Below are 18,844 nucleotides of genomic sequence, written 5' to 3' on the forward strand. Positions count from 1 at the left end.
TGCTTTTCTTGGATCTCAGCTGCCAGTGTCCTTTCCTTCACTGTGAGTCACAGTCCACCTCTGCCTCCCTGGGATGCCCTCCAATACCGGCCTGATGTCTGGACCTGCTGTGGGAACAGCTCAGACTGATCTGGCCCTATTCCTGCCATGTTCTTGCCCGCAATGTCCACAGCTACTAGAGCTAGTGTGTTTTCTTTTGTGATAGCTCTCACTGTCCTTTTATATATTCCATAGACACAGTCTTCCTCATTGATCATGTGGATTTAATCTGCACCTTGTACAGCTGGTGGAAAGGCTTTTGATCCTCTTCCTTAGCCACACTGCCCTTGGAGTTCAATTGTGGTTTTATCCCCACCTCTGCGTGTGGGTCATCCACAGGAGTTTGCTCCTGAGGCTGCCCTGGAAGACTTAGGTCTGCCTTAGTGAGGACCGGGTGTGGAGGTGGCTCAGTTGCTTGGATCACAGGGACCTTGGTGGTGCCAAGTGTGCAGAGATGCTGGTGGCCTCAGGCACAGGAGCTATATTACAGTCTTTTTCTAGCCTCTGGCAGCTGGCATTCAAAAGACCTCTCTGGCTAGTTCTTCTCTGTTGCTTGGTGCAGCTGGCACTCAAAGGTCTCCACTGGCTGGGGTCCTTCTCTATTGCTCTTGCCTCAGACACTCATAGGGTGACCCTCTCTGGGGTCTTTCTCTATTGGTCAGTTGCCAGCACTAGCGTGTGGGGGGAGAGAAGCTACAGTGATGGCTCCTCCCCCTGCGCATGACTCAGCAGTACTGCTTTGCTTCAGTGGCTACTCAGCATTTCTCCAAAGATATTCTCCACCATGACTCCTCCCTCATGTCCCTCTGGGCTGTCTCCCAGCAGTCATCAGCAACCCTCACCCGGGGATTGCTCTCCAGTCCCTATGCTCCAGCTCCCAGACACTGTGTATTTCAGGAGACTTGGGTCCCTGACCAGGGTACATACGGCTGCAGCAAGGATTGTCTGGTTCTCACTCCATTCAGACAGTCCCAGATCAGCTGCTTCACTCTCCAACAGCCTCAAATACTTCCCCTGTGTCTCCAACGATTGCCTCAATTTGGGGATCTGACCCCTGCTTCAGTTCCCCTAACCCCAGGTGCAGGTCCGGTCCTGCTCATCCTCCTCTTTTCCCCTTCCTTCCTTTGTCCTGCTGAGTTTTGGATCTATATATTCCTTTCCAGTGATCAGGGACTCCTGTCTGCTCTCAGCTGGTGTTCTGCGAGATCTTCTGCATCTGAAGGTGTATTCCTGATGTATCCACAGAGAGAGATGTACTGCACATCTGGCTACTCCTTCGCTATCTTGTCTTCCTCTGCAGTCACTCTTTTCTTTTATTTTCTAGGTTTTTTTTTTTTTTTCTTGCTGTGAACTGCAATTGTTATGTCTGACTCAGTAATTCTTCGCAGTGTGAAGAAATTTGGAGAGGACAATCATGGTTTTGAGTCAGACAGCTCATGTAAGTGGCCTTTTATCTTATTGTCTCTTATACAAAAAAAAAAGGTGAAAACAAAAGTGGAACAAACTAGTGAAGATATTCAAGGAGCAGAGAAAATTCAGCAACAATAAGTAGAATTATTACCTCATATTCTTCTTGCACAACCTGGGTATTTCTCCCAAGAATCCATGTAATGTAACTGCTGAGAGTGCTAGGTAAGAACGCATAAATCCTGGGAGAGTGAAAGCATCTCACTATAAATATTTTTTCCCTGGATAGACTGGGGTTGTTTTAGCACTTGCTCAGATGGTAAAGAATCTGCCTGAAATGCAGGAGAGCTGGGTTTGATCCCTGGGTCAAGAAGATCCCCTGGAGAAGGGAATGGCTATCCACTCCAGTATTCTTGGCTGGAGAATTCCATGGACAGAGGAGCCTGGTGGGCTACAGTCCATGGAGTCGCAAAAAGTCAGACATGACTGAGTGACTAACACTTTCAATACTTTCATTATTATTACCTTTATTCATATATTGCTATAATTGATTATAGTAATATGCATTTAGTGAGCATTGCTCTCTGAGAGGAATGGTACAAAGACACTGCTGGCCAGAGAGAGGTAAAGTGCATGGGGATCCATAGCACCAGCACCTAGAGTGTGGTAAGGCAGATGATTCTATGCTATTATTATTTTCAAAAGTCCTATGATTTGACATTTTATAGAAAAGGAAACTGAGACTTAGATACATTATCTTAAGCTTGACAAAGATTGCATGGCTATTGATTAAAGGAGCCATAATCCTAACCCAGTTCTGATTCCCAAATATGAGAAGTTAATCTTTGTCTACACTATAATGCCTCTTTACTCTGTATGAAACGAAATGAAAATGCCAGGGGAACCAGGATGTGCTGTCCCATAATGATGGTTGACATTAAAATCCTGGGTTCCTTTCACTGTGGCTTCCCTATGCCCATGACCCTGAACCCCCACTTTCACTTCTTCCCTTCCATCTGCTCTGACCTATGCTGGGGAAAATAATATATGCCTCAATTCTATGGCTTCTACTGGCACAGGGGTGTCAATGACATCATATTGTCTGTATTTTATGGTCTGTATTTTAAGTAGATTTATGGTCTGTATTTTAAGTAGATAAATTCTGATGTTTCTAAAAAAAACAAACAATAAATAAGTATTCATTTTATTTGGTAGTTCAAAAAAAATCAGATTTTTCTGTAACTAATTTACAAATATTGGTCTTTAGTTAGCATACAGAAGATAAAAAGATTTCATTTTCTGGAGAAAATGTAGTCAAGGGAGCAGTCCTATATGTGAAAGGGTGTTTTCTTCTATAATACGGAGGAAGAGAGAGAAAGGTGAAAAAGCAAATAATTATTTTGTATTGTTCCATGAATAAAATAATCATAGAAATGTTTTTCCAGAGCAAAATTGTTAATGATTATGTTTCATTTTGTCATTATGATTAACTGCTTTATGTATTGTTTTTATTCTGACAGATAACAATGATAAAAAATCAAAGTAAGTGACTGCTTCAACAATGCAACACATTTTCAAAATAATTCCCCTAATATTCATATCAAAGGCACAAAGCAGAAGTAATATATGTTTTATATATGTTGCACTGCCTACAAATGGTGTATATAATCCATTCTTTTTCTCTTTAAAACATTACTATAATTTGATTTCAAAAATCTTTGGGAATATTCCTTATGGATAAGGTTCAAATATCCCCTATATGTCCAGGAACCCCACAGAATTTCTGACTTAAACAAGCAGAGGAAATTTTGGATATGTAAGATTTCATGGTTGCAGAGGAAGTTCTTTTTACAGAAGAAAATCCCAATTCTTCCCAAAAGCAAATTGTAGAAACCTAAAATGTAGTGACTAGATATTTCTCTTTAAGAGTTAAAATTCTCTTAGAAACCAAATATCAGTTTATCCTAATTTGACTTGAGGACAGGATTAATGGAGTCTGATTTAGGAGATAAGGATGCCAGCTAAGTTTCTGAAATGGAGGTGGTGGAAAGGTAAAGGCTGAAGATGTGTAAAACATTTTAAGTGTTAATACTGCATGACAAAGAGAGCTGGTGGTTGTGGTAACAGTAGTATTTTACTTGGAATGGTAGGGTCAGTTGAGGACAGAAGAACCACTCTTGTCTCATTGGGTGGGAAACAGATGGAAAAGGGCATGGATGCAGAGAAATGAAGGATGCAGATAAATGAGCTTCAGTGAGAGGATGAGCAGGAAGGTTGAGTGAGTACTTTGGTTTTTAGAGAAAATGAACCTATGTCTGCATAGATGTGGTAATGAAGAGTGAGAAGATCACAGTGAAAGTTTGATAAAGCCGCTGAGGGGAGTGGGAACAATCTGTAGAGGAATTAAGTATAGTACCTTGGGTTGAGTTGAGGTTGGAGACCACATTCATCTATTCATTTCACAAATATTAATTGAGGACTTCCTGGGTATCATCTGCCTGGTAAAGCATGTGCCTGCAATCCAGGAGACATGGGTTCAATCCCTGGGCTGGGAAGATCCCCTGGAGAAGGAAATGGCAACCCACTACAGTATTCTCGCCTAGAGAATTCCATGAGCAGAGGAGCCTGGTGGGCTACAGTCCATGGGGTTGCAAAGAGTCGGACACAACTGAGCAACTAATACACATACACACATATTGGGTATCAGCCACTGGTTTAGGTGCTGAGGATATAGAAAAGAAAAAAAATAGGCAAAAATCTCTGTCTTGAGGAACTTAACATGCCTTTGAAGAGTTCTCCCCTTTAGTGAGGGAGACATAATAAACACCATAAATAAATAAAATATATAGCATGGTAGATAATGATAATTTATCATCCCCTTTCTAAGAAAAAACAACAAACATGGAAATGGAGATTTGAAATGATGTGGGGGGACAGTTGAAATTATAAAGACTTTGACCATGGATGGCCCCCTTGAAAAGGCAGCTTTTGAGAGAAGGTATGAAGGAGGTGAGGGAGTTCTCCACTCTATTATCCAAAGAAAGAACACTTTGGTGAGAGGAAATAGCAAGTGCAAACACTCAGAGGTGGGAACAGATTTGGTGCGGATGAAAGTCAGCAGAAAGGCCAGGCGGCTCGGGTGGAGTGAAGCAGGAGGAAACAAGGTAAGAGAGTCAACTGGCCAGATCACAGAGGGCTTTGGACGTGTCAGCAAGGGTTTGTGATTCCACCCTGAGCTGGAAGGGAAGCTTAGGGCAGCTGAGCGCTAAGCACAACATGTGTTGATATCTGTTTAGACGGTGGAGAGGTTGTCTTCAGCAGGCCAAACAGCCTGGCTTCGGAAGGAGAAGGGGGAACAGCGAAATGCAGAGATGGAGTTTCCAAAGATGAATTTGGAAAAAAGGATTGAGGATGATGGTGAAAGCATGGTCCAAATGGCTGGCAATGGGACCTAGAATGCCTGGAGGAGGGAGAATCTTTTTTTTTTTTTTCACTTTATCTTTGGTTGTGACAGGTCTTTGTTGCTTTGCTCTAGCTTTCTCTAGTTGCAGAGAGTGGGGCTACTCTCCGTCTGGGCTTCTCATTGCAGTGGTTTCTCCTGTTTCAGAGCACAGGCTCCAGGTGCATGGCTTCAGTAGTTGCTGCTTGTGGACTCTAGAGCACTGGCTCAGTAGTTGTGACGCATGGGCTTAGTTGCTCCAAGGCATGTGGAAACTTCCCAGACAGAGGTTGAACCCCTGTCCCCTGCATTGACAGGCAGACTCTTATCCAGTGTATCACCAGGCAAGTCGAAGGAAGGAGAATCTTGATGGTGTTTAGTGATTGTAAGTAAATGGAGGGTTTAAAGAACTGGGCTTCCCTGGTGGCTCAGATGGTAAAGAATCCATCTGCAATGCAGGAGACCCAGGTTTGATCCCTGGGTTGAAAAGATCCTCTGGAGGAAGAAATGGCAGCCCACTCCAGTATTCTTGCCTTGGGAAATTCCAGAGATAGAGGAGCCTGGTGGGAGAGTGGGACATGACTGAGCAGCTAACACACAAAGAACTGTGGGTCTCAACTGAGATGACAAATAGGTATGGAAGGAGGAAGGAGGTGAGAAAACAAGATGCATGGGTATTCCCAAAGAGCCAATGGAGTAGAGCGGTTCCAGGTGAAAATAAGACCCAAGATGTATTTGTGGGTAGATAACTTAGGTGAATTAGACCTCTTTGGCATTAGAAAGTTCAAGAATGGGTTAAGTACAATTTTCTGAGCAATAAATTGAATAAGAAATAGTAAGTAAATGTGGTTTTAAGGGAAGTATGGGAGTTTTTGAATGTTTCATATCAGCACTATTTGATGTAGCTGCAAGTAAGAGCTAGAAGCAATAAATTAGATAATACAACCACCAAAATTTACTCACAAGGAAATGAAGGTAGATATAAATTGAGGGTCAACACTGAGGTTCCACAGTTATTTGTTACTGCAACTGGGGGTGCAGAGTACTTTTTGCTTTCTCTCAAAGAGAGAAAAAACCTCTCTGAAAAAACCTCAGTGAATCTCTACTGAAGAAGAGACACAGCTATATTGAAATTGCTAGAAGAGGTAAATCTAAAAGTAATAGCCAGTTTTTAAGATATCAGTTTTGGAAAGAATTTCACAGCCAGTGGGGACTTTCATTCTTACTAAAGAATGACTCATGAAGTGACAATTTAGGGAGAATTTCTCATTGTTTTGGAAAGGATGGTCTGTAAATCCCTGTTTTTCTCCTCAGGTTACAAGATGAGAAGAAAGGTGGTAGCAGTCAAGTTGGCTTCTTTCGATTGGTAATAAAACTATGCTGATTAATGGCATAGGTTTTGCAACTGTGAGTTGTTCAGATCATGGAGAAAATGTTAATTTTTTAGTCATATTGGCAGGTGGTTAACTATAGTGATCACTTGTTTCAGTCATAAACTTTGTCTACGTGACAACATGTGGATTAGTAATTAGAAACTATTGCTGATTAAACACACATTCTATCTGGTAGATCAGAAAAGTGTTCTAGAAGATAATCTCTAAGTCCCTAATGATCATTTTAGTGAGGAAAATTGTCACAGTAATCATGTTATGCATATTTTTTCTTATGATGCCTTTAGAAGTTCCATAGTGTAGGTATTTTCTTCAAATTTGCAAAATGGAGACATTTCGGGGCACAAGCAGATGCTCTTCATGATCAATATCAGTTCTGGGAGCCAATTTCTACTATTGCTGAATAAGCCATATGGAGCATCTACATGGCAATAGCATCAGCGTCAGTGATTTTTTTCCCTCTAAGTTGGGGATGAAAAGCTAAGAACTAAAGTCAGCTCTTGGGGTAAAGAGAATGAATTAAGAGGCTAGAAAAGAAAGAACATGAGTTAACAGGGTAACAGTTTAATGACTTGGATAATTGATGCATCGTTTATTTCAGTGTTAGTGAAACTCTACATTTCAATTAAAACGATTCCCTTAAGACTTGGTGTTGAACACTATTTATCAGAATCTAGTAACTAAAATTAAATAGTCCTCCTACCTCTCCTGCTTTTCACCCATAGATGATCTCTGAATCCTTTGTTTTTCAAGTTTCGATTTTCTTCAAAGATTGACATTTGCCTGATGTCTATGGGGAGTTTATGTGCACTTCTCCATGGAGTAGCCTATCCAGGCGTGCTACTCATTTTTGGCACAATGACAGATGTTTTTATTGAGTATGACATGGAATTACAAGAACTCAGTATCCCTGGAAAAGCATGTGTGAATAACACCATAGTGTGGACCAACGACTCCCTCAACCAGAACATGACAAATGGGACACGCTGCGGGTAGGCTGCTATTTGTTTTTACTTTTTTTTTTTTTTGCTCATATCTTAGATTGTAATTCAAAATGTGTAAAGAGAACCTTATGGAAGGACCTGGAGTGGTATCTAACATGGAGTGAACAGAAACATATTTACACATATTTCTATAAATTACTCTGCCCTGATGTTCTTATTCCACTGGGTTTTAAAATCCCAACAACAGCAACAAAACACAGAATTGGAAATTACTCATTAAATATTTACCCAAATTTCACGCTTTGTAGACCGTAGGCTCGAGAATGACACTATCGATACTTAATATCATTGGAAGGTGACTCATAAATTTTACTTGAGTCCTTGTCATTCCTCATATCTGAGACCTCCTTTTCTTCCCTTCCTCTTTCTTCCGTCCTCCCCTCTTTCGTTCCTTCCTCTCTTCTCTTTTGTCCCCCAACTTCTGTGGCGGTGGCTGATGACCCACTTGACACTAGTCTTTTCTCTACAATGGGAATTTCATCATTCCTGTGCTTTCGGACTTGGAGTAGGGGTCACTGGCCTCAACTAGCAGTTGAGTTGCTGTGAAAGAGTGGTGTGGTGCTAAGAACAGAAGACAGCCATGCAGAGTTAGCCAGAGCTCACTGTGTCCCTGTTCTGTCTGTGATAAGCCTGATAGGCTGCCACGTAATCAGTGAGTCTGCAGTATACACAGGGTTGACTCACTGTCACAGCATGGACTTTGCAGCCTGCCTCATGCTGCCTCAGGGCCAGAACAAGATCATTTTCACATATAAATTCACTCAGGTTCAAGAATCAAAAGCAGGGCACATCCTGGCTAGAGAGGTACTCGGAATGGCTCCCTCAAGTGATTCATATTTTTCTCCACCATTTAAAATTTTTTCTATAGGCTTGACTCCAGATTATGACAAATCCTTCTAAACTGCTGATGTTCTTCTATAATATTTGTTGTTAGCATCTTTCATTCATCTACTCATTCAACCAAAATTTTTGGAACACCAGTTATGTACCAGGAAAATGTGTAAGCATAAAGGCTACAGTGGTGTCTTATGAGTAATGGTCCTTATCTTTGTGGAGCTCACGTCTAATTGGTGAGACCATCATGAAATCAATGACCATGCAGATAAGTATGTAGTTATAAACTGGTTAGCACTTGACAGAAAAGTACAGGACAACATACAATGTACAGAATTATCCTTAAAAAAATAAGCCTACTCATAAGAAATAAATTTCCAACATATAAATGTGTATATTTCTCTTCTAAATTTGGAAGTAACATAACAATTTTTATAAAAGAGAGACTGTCTTCAATGACAGTCTTTAAAATATTTTCACTTGCACCATGTGGCTTGCAAGATCTTAGTTCCCCAACCAGGGATTGAAACTGAGTCCTCTGCAGTGTAACTGCAGAGTCCTAACCACTGGACACGCAGGGAATTCACAATGACAATCTTTTATTTTCTTTCATTTATGTTGGAGAACAGAAGACTTGAACTGATATTTACAGAGTGATATGACTACAAAATGTGAACTAATCACTTCCCCCTTTGAAAAAAAAAATCCATTCAGACTTACATATGTAAAAAGACCCCAGTTGTTAATAACATCAGTCAATCCTAAAGGAAATCAACCCTGAATATTCATTGGAAGGACTGATGTTGAAGCTGAAGCTCCAAAACTTTGGCCATCCTACGAGAAGAGTTGACTCATTGGAAAAGACCCTGATACTGGGAAATATTGAGGGCAGGAAGAGAAGAGGGTGATGAAGGATGAGATAGTTGGATGGCATCATCAACTCAATAGACATGAGTTTGAGCAAACTCTGGGAGATAGTGAAGGAGAGGGAAGCCTGACATGCTGTAGTCCATGGGTCACAAAGAGTCAGACACAACTGAGCAACTGGAAAACAATAAATTAATAACACTCATGAAAACAAACACTTCAAGTGAAAAATCCTGAAAGTATATCCTATAATGCCTTAAAAATTGGAAATAAATGTTAGAGGGAGCAGTATTTGAGACATATTCAAGATAACAAGTGCTCATAAATATTTACTAGATAAACTGAAGAATGAATATGCCCTTAATGTCTGCATCACTGGCATCCATTAGAAAGGCTGCCTACCCATTACTCACTGGGCTTCCCAGCTGGCACTAGCAGTAAAGAACCCACCTGTCTCTTATGCCAAAGGAGACATAAAAGATGTGGGTTCAATCCGTGGGTCAGGAAGATCCTCTGGAGGAGGGAATGGCAACCCACTCCAGTATTCTTGTCTGGAGAAGCTCATGGACAGAGAAACCTGATGGGTTACAGTCCATTGGGTGGCAGAGTTGGACACAACTGGGGAAACTTAGCACATACCCATTATTCACACTTTATTGATTCTTACTGGGTCATATACTTGAAGGTGAGCAAATTGTTCAAAGCAAATAAGGGCTTTCAGAAATTCCTTGGCTTTGGCTGAATTCACATGATACCAAGCATGTAAATAGATATCTGTCTTTTTAAAAAAATTTTTTTTCATAAGGCTATTTGAAATTGTGTAGACCACAACTTTCTTAGGCCTTTACTAGGAGCTCACACTGAAGAGCTAAATATTTTAAATGTGAGTTATTATGGTCACTGACAAGAATACTGCTAATAAGCAGTATTCTGAATAAATGTTTGTTTAGCTTTCATGTGATGAGATCATTGTGAAAATGAACTTGGGTGGGACAGAAGAGAGGCAGGGGATGTTTTCTTACCAGGAAGTAGTGAATGTGCCTCCAAAATTACCCAACTCTTTCACAGATTTCTTTCTTGGAAAAAGTACAACATTAAAAGTACAACGTCTCCACCTACTCTAATCAGTGTGCTAGTCTTGGACTATACAAGCAACTCAGTGATCTTATCAACATAAACATGCATGTACAATGTAGGAGCTGGCTTTTCTCTTTCATTATATTGATTTCGACATATTAGTTATCATCCATTCGGTGGAATTTTGGGCTGGAGGCTTCCAAATGGCTGAGTGAATAAGGCTGAGAAGGATGGCAGAACATTAGGCCTTCTAATTAGCTTCTCAGAATTTGTTTTCTCAGAGTAGTCAAATAATAAGGTAACAGAATGAAAGAAGAAAGAAAAAAAAATCACGATGCAGTTTACTTTTTTTTAAAAATCCAATTAAAATGTAAAACTCAAATGGAAGCTACAAGGCCTTATAACTTAATTGTGGAAGCGACATACCATCATTTCTGCTGTTTTCTGTTGGTCACACAGACCAACTCTGGTGTAATTTGGGAGAGGACTACACAGGAGCGTGAATGCCAGGAGGCAAAAATAATAAGGGGCTCCTTGGAGAATGGCCCACGACCACTGGGATGTTCGTCCTTCCCTACTCAACATGGATGTGTTGATGCAGAAATCTAAGTCTGTACTTCCTCTTGGATTTCAGTCTATGTTCTTAGCAATATACATTTATCTTATGCACTCAGGTACTATTTTGAAGTTAGACACTGAAGATCACGTACTTTGAAAAACAGTTTTATCAGGATTTAATTCATATACCATAAAATTAACCCACTTAAAGTATACAGCTCAGTGGCTTTTAGTATATTCACAGAGCTATGCATTTATCACCGCAATCAATTTTAGAACATTTTTGTTATTTTGCTGCTGCTGCTAAGTCGCTTCAGTTGTGTCCAACTCCGTGCGACCCCATGACGGCAACCCATCAGGCTCTGCTGTCCCTGGGATTCTCCAGGCAAGAACACTGGAGTGGGTTGCCATTTCCTTCTCCAATGCATGAAAGTGAAAAGTCAAAGTGAAGTCGCTCAGTCGTGTCCGACTCTTAGCGACCCCATGGACTGGAGCCCACCAGGCTCCTCCGTCTATGGGATTTTCCAGGCAAGAGTACTAGACTGGGGTGCCATTGCCTTCTCCGTTTGTTATTTTACTATCACTTAAATTTCACTCCCCAGTTCCCCATCCTCCCCTCAGCCCTAGACAACCACTAATCTACTTTCCATCTCTGTAGATTTGCTTATTCTGGACATTTCATGTAAATGGAATCATACAATATGTGGGCCTTTGTGACCAGGTTCTTCAACTTAGCCTAATGTTTCCAAGGTTCATCCATGTGGTATTAATAGCATAAATCAATACTTCATTTATTTTAATTGCTGAATAATATTTCATTGTATGAATATAATACATTTATTGTGTGGATATAATGTGTGGATTTATCCATTCATCAGTTGATGGACATTTGAGTTGTTTCCTTTTTTCAGTTATTACAAATGCTGCTATGAACGTTTGTGTACATGGTTTCCTATGGACACATGTTTTCATTTTTCTTGAGTAGATACCTAGAAAGGGGATTACTGGGTCAGATGTTAATTATATGTTTAACATATAATTGCAGAATTTCTAGACTGTTTTTCAAAATGGCTGTACCATTTTATGAGCTTCCCGAGTGGCTCAGACAGTAAAAAATTTGCCTGTAATGCAGGAGACTTGGGTTCGATTCCTGGGTTGGGAAGATCCCCTGGAGAAGGAAATGGCAATCCACTCCAGTATTCTTGTGTGGAGAATTCCATGGACAGAGGAGCCTGGTGGGCTACAGTCCATGGGGTCACAAACAGCCGGACATGACTGAGTGACTGACACTTAACATGTGTGAGGGTTCCAGTTTCTTCACACTCACACCAATGCTTGTTATTATCTGTATCTTGACTGTTTCTCCATGCATGCATGCATGCTCAGTTGTGTCTGACTCTTTGCCACCGTATGGACTGAGATTTCCAGGCAAGGATACTGGAGTGGGTTGCCATTTCCTCCTCCAGGGGATCTTCCTGACCCAGGGATTGAATCTGAATCTCCTGTAACTCCTTGCATTGGCAAGTGGATTCCTTACCACTGAGCCACCTGGGAAGCCCTGACTGTAGCTCCAGTAGGCTGAATAACGGCCCCCAAAGATATCTACGATATTTCTGTGAATGTTACCTTGTATGGGAAAAAGAGTCTATGCAGATATAATTAACTAAAATATCTTGGGATTGGGGAGAGTAAACTGGATTACCCAGGTGAGCCCTAACTGCAATCATGAGTATTTTTAAAAAAGACGGTTACTAAAAAGAGGCAGAAGGAGATCTGACTTTAGAGAGAGAAAGAGACAAAAGGTGCCTATAAGGGCCTGAAGTGAGGTCCCAAGCTCAGGAACACCTGTAGCTACCTGAAGCTGGAAGAGAAAGAAACAGATTCTCCTCTAGAGCCTTTGGAGAAAGTGCACCCCCGCCGGCACCTTGATTTCAATCCTGTGAAGCTGATCTCAGACTTCTGGTCTCCAGAAATGTGAGAAAGATGGAAATATGTGTAGATATCAAAGGGTGACATAAGGAATCTTTGAATAAAGAAAATATTCTGCTCTTCATTGTATCCAAGTCAACATCCTGGTTGTGATAATGTCCAATAGTTTTGCAAGATGTTACCACTGGGGGAAAACTAGATAAAGGGCATGCATAATCTCTCTGTAATATATCTCACAATTGCATTAGCCATTCTGGCAATGTGCTAGCATAGTGTGAGGGTATTCTATAAAGCATCTTTACCTAGTAATAAATCATTTGTCCATAGGTCAATGTCCCACGCATTGAGGAATATGGACCCTTGCTATTTTGGAAGTAGGATATGGATACATTTCTACCAGCTGGGTTGCCACTGATATGCACTCTAATGCAATGGTCCACAACCTTCTTGGCAGCAGGGACTGATTTTGTGGAAGACATTTTTTCCCCATGGATTGGGTGTGGGGAGGATGGTTTCAAGATGATTCAAGTGCATTGCATTTCTTGTACAGTTTGTTTCTAACCTAATTCTGCCACTGAGCTAATGGGAGGTACCTGTATGTGGCCCAGAGGTTGGGGACCTGCTCTAAGGTGTCAATGCTACTGAGTCTACAGTGTATAAGAACCCCTATGAACCCCTACAGTTCATAAAAACCCTAGTGAAAAGAGAGCTTCTGGTGAGTCAATGCCTCTTGTCATAAAGACCTCCTAGGTATCTTCAATGAGAAACCTAAGTCTTTAGTACATCTGAAACCTTGGTATACATTGCTGTTGTCCAGTCGCTAAGTCATGTCTGATTTTTTGTGACCCCATGGACTACAGTGCACCAGGCTTTCTTATCTTTCACTATTTCCTGGAGTTTGCTCAAACTCATATCATTGAGTGATTCAATTTTATTTATCTTATTTTTCATAAAAAGCAAGGCAAGAATCCTCATATCATCTATTTTACCTGTTCCCTCTAAATGATATTTTTCTCCCCTCTTCTCTCTTTGACAAATGTGCCAGGGCAATCTTAATTTACTCAAGAAGGCGTATGTCAGTTTGGTGTTAAAAAGAAAGACACTCAAATCACCTATAAAGTTTATAGAATACTTTCTAGGATTTTATAATCACAATAATTTTCCACCATGCAGATGATAAAGAGTCTAATGTGCAGTCAAAGGATCGAAGTCAATCTCCTGTTTTCCTTCCTAACAGTTTCTGATAGGCTTGCCCTATTGTCCCAGAAATATTCCCAAGTAGTCTTTAAAACTCTAATGATTCTTCCCGGAATAAATAAAACTGAGTTAATGATTCATCTCTGGGGTGCCTCATGAGTGAGAAGAACCACAAACCACACATGTTCCTATCCACACCCCCCAACAGTGATGCAGTTCTCCTGAACTTTGCCCCATTAAATCCCACAGCTGAGTCAATGGGTCCTTCATCCATGACTGGCATTGCATTTTTCATGACAGGCACTCTTTCACCTCTGCTTCCATAGTCTATAGAGTAAATACATCCCAGGGAATCTAAGTAAAACTTTCTGACAAATGCTCATAGTTTTCTGTTTTGGGGACACACAAATTTTATTTCACAAACAGAAAACCAAGAGCATGCACTCATTTGTACATTAGAAATCTTTACTCATCAGTTCAGTTCAGTCGTGTCCGACTCTTTGTGACCCCATGAACTGCAGCACGCCAGGTTTCCCTGTCCATCACCAACTCCCAGAGTCCACCCAAACCCATGTCCATTGAGTCGGTGATGCCATCCAACTATCTCATCCTCTGTTGCCTCCTTCTCCTCCTGCCCTCAATCTTTCCCAGCATCAGGGTCTTTTCAAATGAGTCACCTCTTCACATGAGGTGGCCAAAGCATTGGAGTTTCAGCCTCAGCATCAGTCCTTCCAATGAACATCCAGGACTGATCTCCTTTAGGATGGACTGGTTGGATCTCCTTGCAGTCCAAGGGACTCTCAAGAGTCTTCTCCAACACCACAGTTCAAAAGCACCAATTCTTTGGCGTTCAGCTTTCTTTATAGTCCAACTCTCACATCCATACATGACCACTGGAAAAACCATAGCCTTGACTAGATGGACCTTTGTTGATAAAGTAATGTCTCTGCTTTTGAATATGCTGTCTAGGTTGGTCATAACTTTCCTTCCCAGGAGTAAGTGTCTTTTAATTTCATGGCTGAAATCACCACCTGCAGTGATTTTGAAGCCCAGAAAAATAAAGTCAGCCACTGTTTCCACTGTTTCCCCATCTATTTGCCATGAAGTGATGGGGCTGCATGTCATGATCTTATTTTTCTGAATATAGAGCTTTAAGCCAACTTTTTCACTCTCTTCTTTCACTTTCATCAAGAGGCTCTTTAGTTCTTCTTTACTTTCTGCCATAAGAGTGGTGTCATCTGCATATCTGAGGTTATTGAGATTTCTCCTGGCAATATTGATTCCAGCTTGTGCTTCCTCCAGCCCAGCGTTTCTCATGATGTACTCTGCATATAAGTTAAATAAACAGGGTGACAATATACATAATACTCATAATATTACCTTATACACTCTATCTTTGTAAGAATTTAGGTTTTGAAAAGGTCTCTCTGATTGTGGATACTTGTATATAAGTTTATGATTTTCTAGATCTTGTTCACTCTAGGGGTCCCCTTAAATCATCAAGAAAAACTAGGAATGTGGTAAACACAGACATATTAGCTGGTTTGGAGACTGTCAGAAGGGCAGTTGTTTCCTTCCTCTTTAGTATTTTTCAAGTGAAAGAAAATTCTAGAAACAATTGAGTACCTACTATGTGTAATGTATTGTATCAGGCCTCGGCAGTGAAAGCAAGCAGTCTTTGCTCTCAAGTCACTTGCGGTTTACTAGCAAGAGAAACATGAATATACTCGAAATAAACATATTCAATAAAAATATTGAATAATAGTGCAAAATGGCAATAAAAATCTGCCATGGAATAATAGTCTGTTCTGAATTAAATAAATTATAATTAAATACTTGGTCTGAATTCAGTAGAGGGAGAGAACAATTCAAACTTGGGTCACAAAAGAAAGGCTGATAGAAGCAGAAAGCTGGTAGAATGAGAACATCTAGGCTAAAGATGCTACTTTCTGATTATCTGAAGAAATGGATATCTAGCTTGTCTCTGTGGCTTAGATGTATCATCAACCAATGTGTTAATTTTCCAGTGACAAAACTTCTTATTTCCCGAAAGCAATTTAAGAATCATTTTTTTTCTTCCCTTCCTGCCCCTGCCAATTCCAAACCCTGTGTCACAATGTGATAGCTGTGATGGGAAAATGCTGTATAGCTTCCTTGCTTCCTCACAAGTTCTTTGACTTCAGCCTTAGAGATTGTCCAGGAGAGCAAAGCTTTCTGGGCTGTGGTCAGCAGAAAGACTTGGTGAAGAAATTGTTTTTCTCTTTCTATGGGAAGGTAACAGGGGCTTCCCTTATGGCTCAGTAGTAAAAAATCTGCCTGCCAATGCAGGAGACATGGGTTCAATCCCTTGGTTAGAAAGATCCTTTGGAGAAGGAAATGGCAACCTATTCCAGTATTCCTGCCTGGAAAATTTCATGGTCAAAAGAGCCTGGTGGGCTACAGTCCATGGGGTCACAAAGAGTCAGACACAACTTAAAGACTAAACAACAGCAAAACAATGGGAAGGATGACACACACATTTCTCCCACTGTTACTCTGAGAGGAAGGAGTTGAAAAGTTGTTACCTAGAGTAGGTAACATGCCGGGGTCCAGCCCCAGCTGATTCAGGGTATTTGAAGGGGAGACAGCTTTGACGAGTTCACTGGATACAATAGCTTTAGTTAAATATTCATTAGAGATATAAAGAGTAATAGAATGAGGATAGCTCAGCAGGAAAATTCAGTGGAGAAAAGAGGCTGAGTAGCTTGGTTTACACGGGAAATCAATATAACCTGTGACATCAGGTTAGCTCTGACCACGGAGGCTGCAGGCGCCCTCTCGAATAGCGGAAGGTGCCCCACCTTAGGCACCTTCTCGAGTGGGTCTTAGAAGCCCAGGCAAATAAATGGTCGCAGAGGACCTCCACGCTCCAGATGGAAACTTCAGCCAGAAATTGAGAAAAAGAATGACATGGGGAGACCAAGCTTCAGTGAGCAAGGCCCGTAGCTTTATTTTCAACAGGAGCTTTTATACCCTAAGTTGCACATAGAGGATAATAGGGGATGTGAAATCATACAAAGTCAGCAGTTTTTGATCCTTATCGAAACCAGGGTTTCTTTTCTACAAACTTATTATACAAATGGTTTAGGTGATTTACATCATCTTCTGGCCAGAAGGCCTATTAACATTTTATGACTCTTGACAAAGGTTTGTCAACTGTAAGACTTATTTTCTCTAAGAGTAATTATTTTAAGGTTTGGTGCCATCCTCCGAAGGTGTTAGATAAAGTTGCATTCCTATAGGGCAGAGGTACAGTGGGTTTACAACAAAGGAAAAAATTTATTACTTTAAGGGTCTAAAGTTGCTAACACCAAGGCCACTACTTATTTTTTCTACATACCAACTATATTAATTAATACACATTCAAGGATACAATACAGGGGATGTGGAAACTTGGCAGCAAGCATTGGCTCATCAATGAAATCTTTTACTAGTTTTATTCTGACAGTTTCTAACTCTCTGAGAGGCTCTAAGCTATTTGAATATCTTAAGCTTCCTGTGCCTCTTGAGACTGAGAGACTGTAAACAATCTGCATAGCTGTAAGAGTCCGGGTAAACCTGTCAGGCGAGTTAGAGAGCTATCTAAGGGGTTTAGATTTAAACACTCCTAATGCCCAGGAACTTTATTAACTGGAGCTGTAAGTTAACTCTTTATCAGAGAGAGCGAGATGGTGGTGGGGGACAGCCCCCAGTAAAGTCAGAAGTGAGAGCACAAAGCAGTAAAGTAGGCAGACTGGTTTTTGCGGGGTAGATGCTCGAGAATATCCTGGGGGACTCCTGAGGCTCGATCCCGCCTTTGCGTATGCCGAGCCTCCTTCCTCATGACCTTTGCCACGGGTGGAGCTCCTCACTTTGGCTCCCGGCAGTAACGTAAGTTGTTACTTAGAGTAGGTAACATAAGCCTCCTGATTTATAGCACACATCTCTATACCAGTGCCTTTGCAGACACTGGTCTGGCTTTTTGAAATCTTTCTCCAGCTGTGACTGTGCTTTCACTAGTAATGACCACAAGTGAAAGGAGCCTCAGTGGACAGAGCTCTAGGCTGCCATCTAGGGTCCCCTGTCTTCCCACAACTGCCTATTAATTACTAAACAACCCTCACCTCTCTACCATAAACATGAAGGAGGTAGGCACGTTTGCTACGATGGGTACCATGAGGTCTGTTTGGGGATTTGGATTGATTGTAATTCTACACAGATAAAATGCTTTGTCCATTTTATTTACAATATGTATGTAACATATAATGTGTATATTTTAAATATATAATATGTGTATTTTAAAATCCTCTGTATGAACAAAGGCAATCTTTGGTAGCTAAATCCTACCTGTGAGTCTTACCATTTTTTCCCCTCTTTTGAAGGTTTCTGGACATTGAATCCGAAATGGTCAACTTTGCCAGTTACTATGCTGGCGTCGCTGTCGGAGTGCTTGTCACAGGATATTTTCAAGTTAGTGACACCTGCATTTTATTTATAGATCAACATCTGGGTTCAAAGACATGACAATGAAATACAAAATGTGTTCTTTAAAGTTATTCAGAAGCCCCAAGGACTACAGTTTTATTTCAGGGGATGAAGAGGATGGAAAGAATTTTTCCTCTCAGCTGGGGAGGAGGATATGGGCACTTGCATAGAGAGGTAGAGAATAGACATTCAGCTTCAGTGTCTTGTCCTCTCCTGCCCTCCCTGCTTCACTCTCTCTTCTAAACTCAGAAATAGTGGTGGATGTTTTCATACAGGGAGACTGAGTCCCTGTGGAAAGTGGATGTGGGGAATTGGAGGAAAGCAAGCTTGACTTTCTTTTTTCTCTTGAATTCCAACCCAAATTCTGTAAACTGAACCCATATTCTAGATTTCAGTTATGGGCGGGCTTGGTGTTATTTAACTCTTACTAAGGAAGAAAAACATTTTATCTTTTGCCTTCTCATGTAGAGAAATAATAAATTCCCCCTACTCTCCATTCACTTATGAATTCCAGGAAGTTAGTTTTAGTTATAAAGAGAAATGAGTTAATCCTCATCCCCTACCTCCCCCTGTCCCCCCAACCATCCTGGCACTAAAGC

General features: G+C 40.9%; 1 protein-coding gene across 1 annotated transcript in view; it reads left to right on the forward strand.

Moving 5' to 3' along the window:
- The window catches only part of ABCB11 (ATP binding cassette subfamily B member 11), a 101,017-nt gene that overhangs the window by 15,434 nt on the left and 66,739 nt on the right, over positions 1-18,844 (forward strand). The window contains exons 2-6 of the mRNA XM_061436027.1: positions 1,364-1,477; positions 2,967-2,988; positions 6,200-6,251; positions 7,030-7,268; positions 18,143-18,230. Of these exons, the coding sequence (XP_061292011.1) occupies positions 1,402-1,477; positions 2,967-2,988; positions 6,200-6,251; positions 7,030-7,268; positions 18,143-18,230 (477 nt within the window). The 5' untranslated portion in view covers positions 1,364-1,401. The remainder of the gene's footprint in view (positions 1-1,363; positions 1,478-2,966; positions 2,989-6,199; positions 6,252-7,029; positions 7,269-18,142; positions 18,231-18,844) is intronic.

This window comes from Bos javanicus, chromosome 2 (genome assembly GCF_032452875.1).
Source record: "Bos javanicus breed banteng chromosome 2, ARS-OSU_banteng_1.0, whole genome shotgun sequence".
In the NCBI taxonomy this organism is placed as follows: domain Eukaryota; kingdom Metazoa; phylum Chordata; class Mammalia; order Artiodactyla; family Bovidae; genus Bos; species Bos javanicus.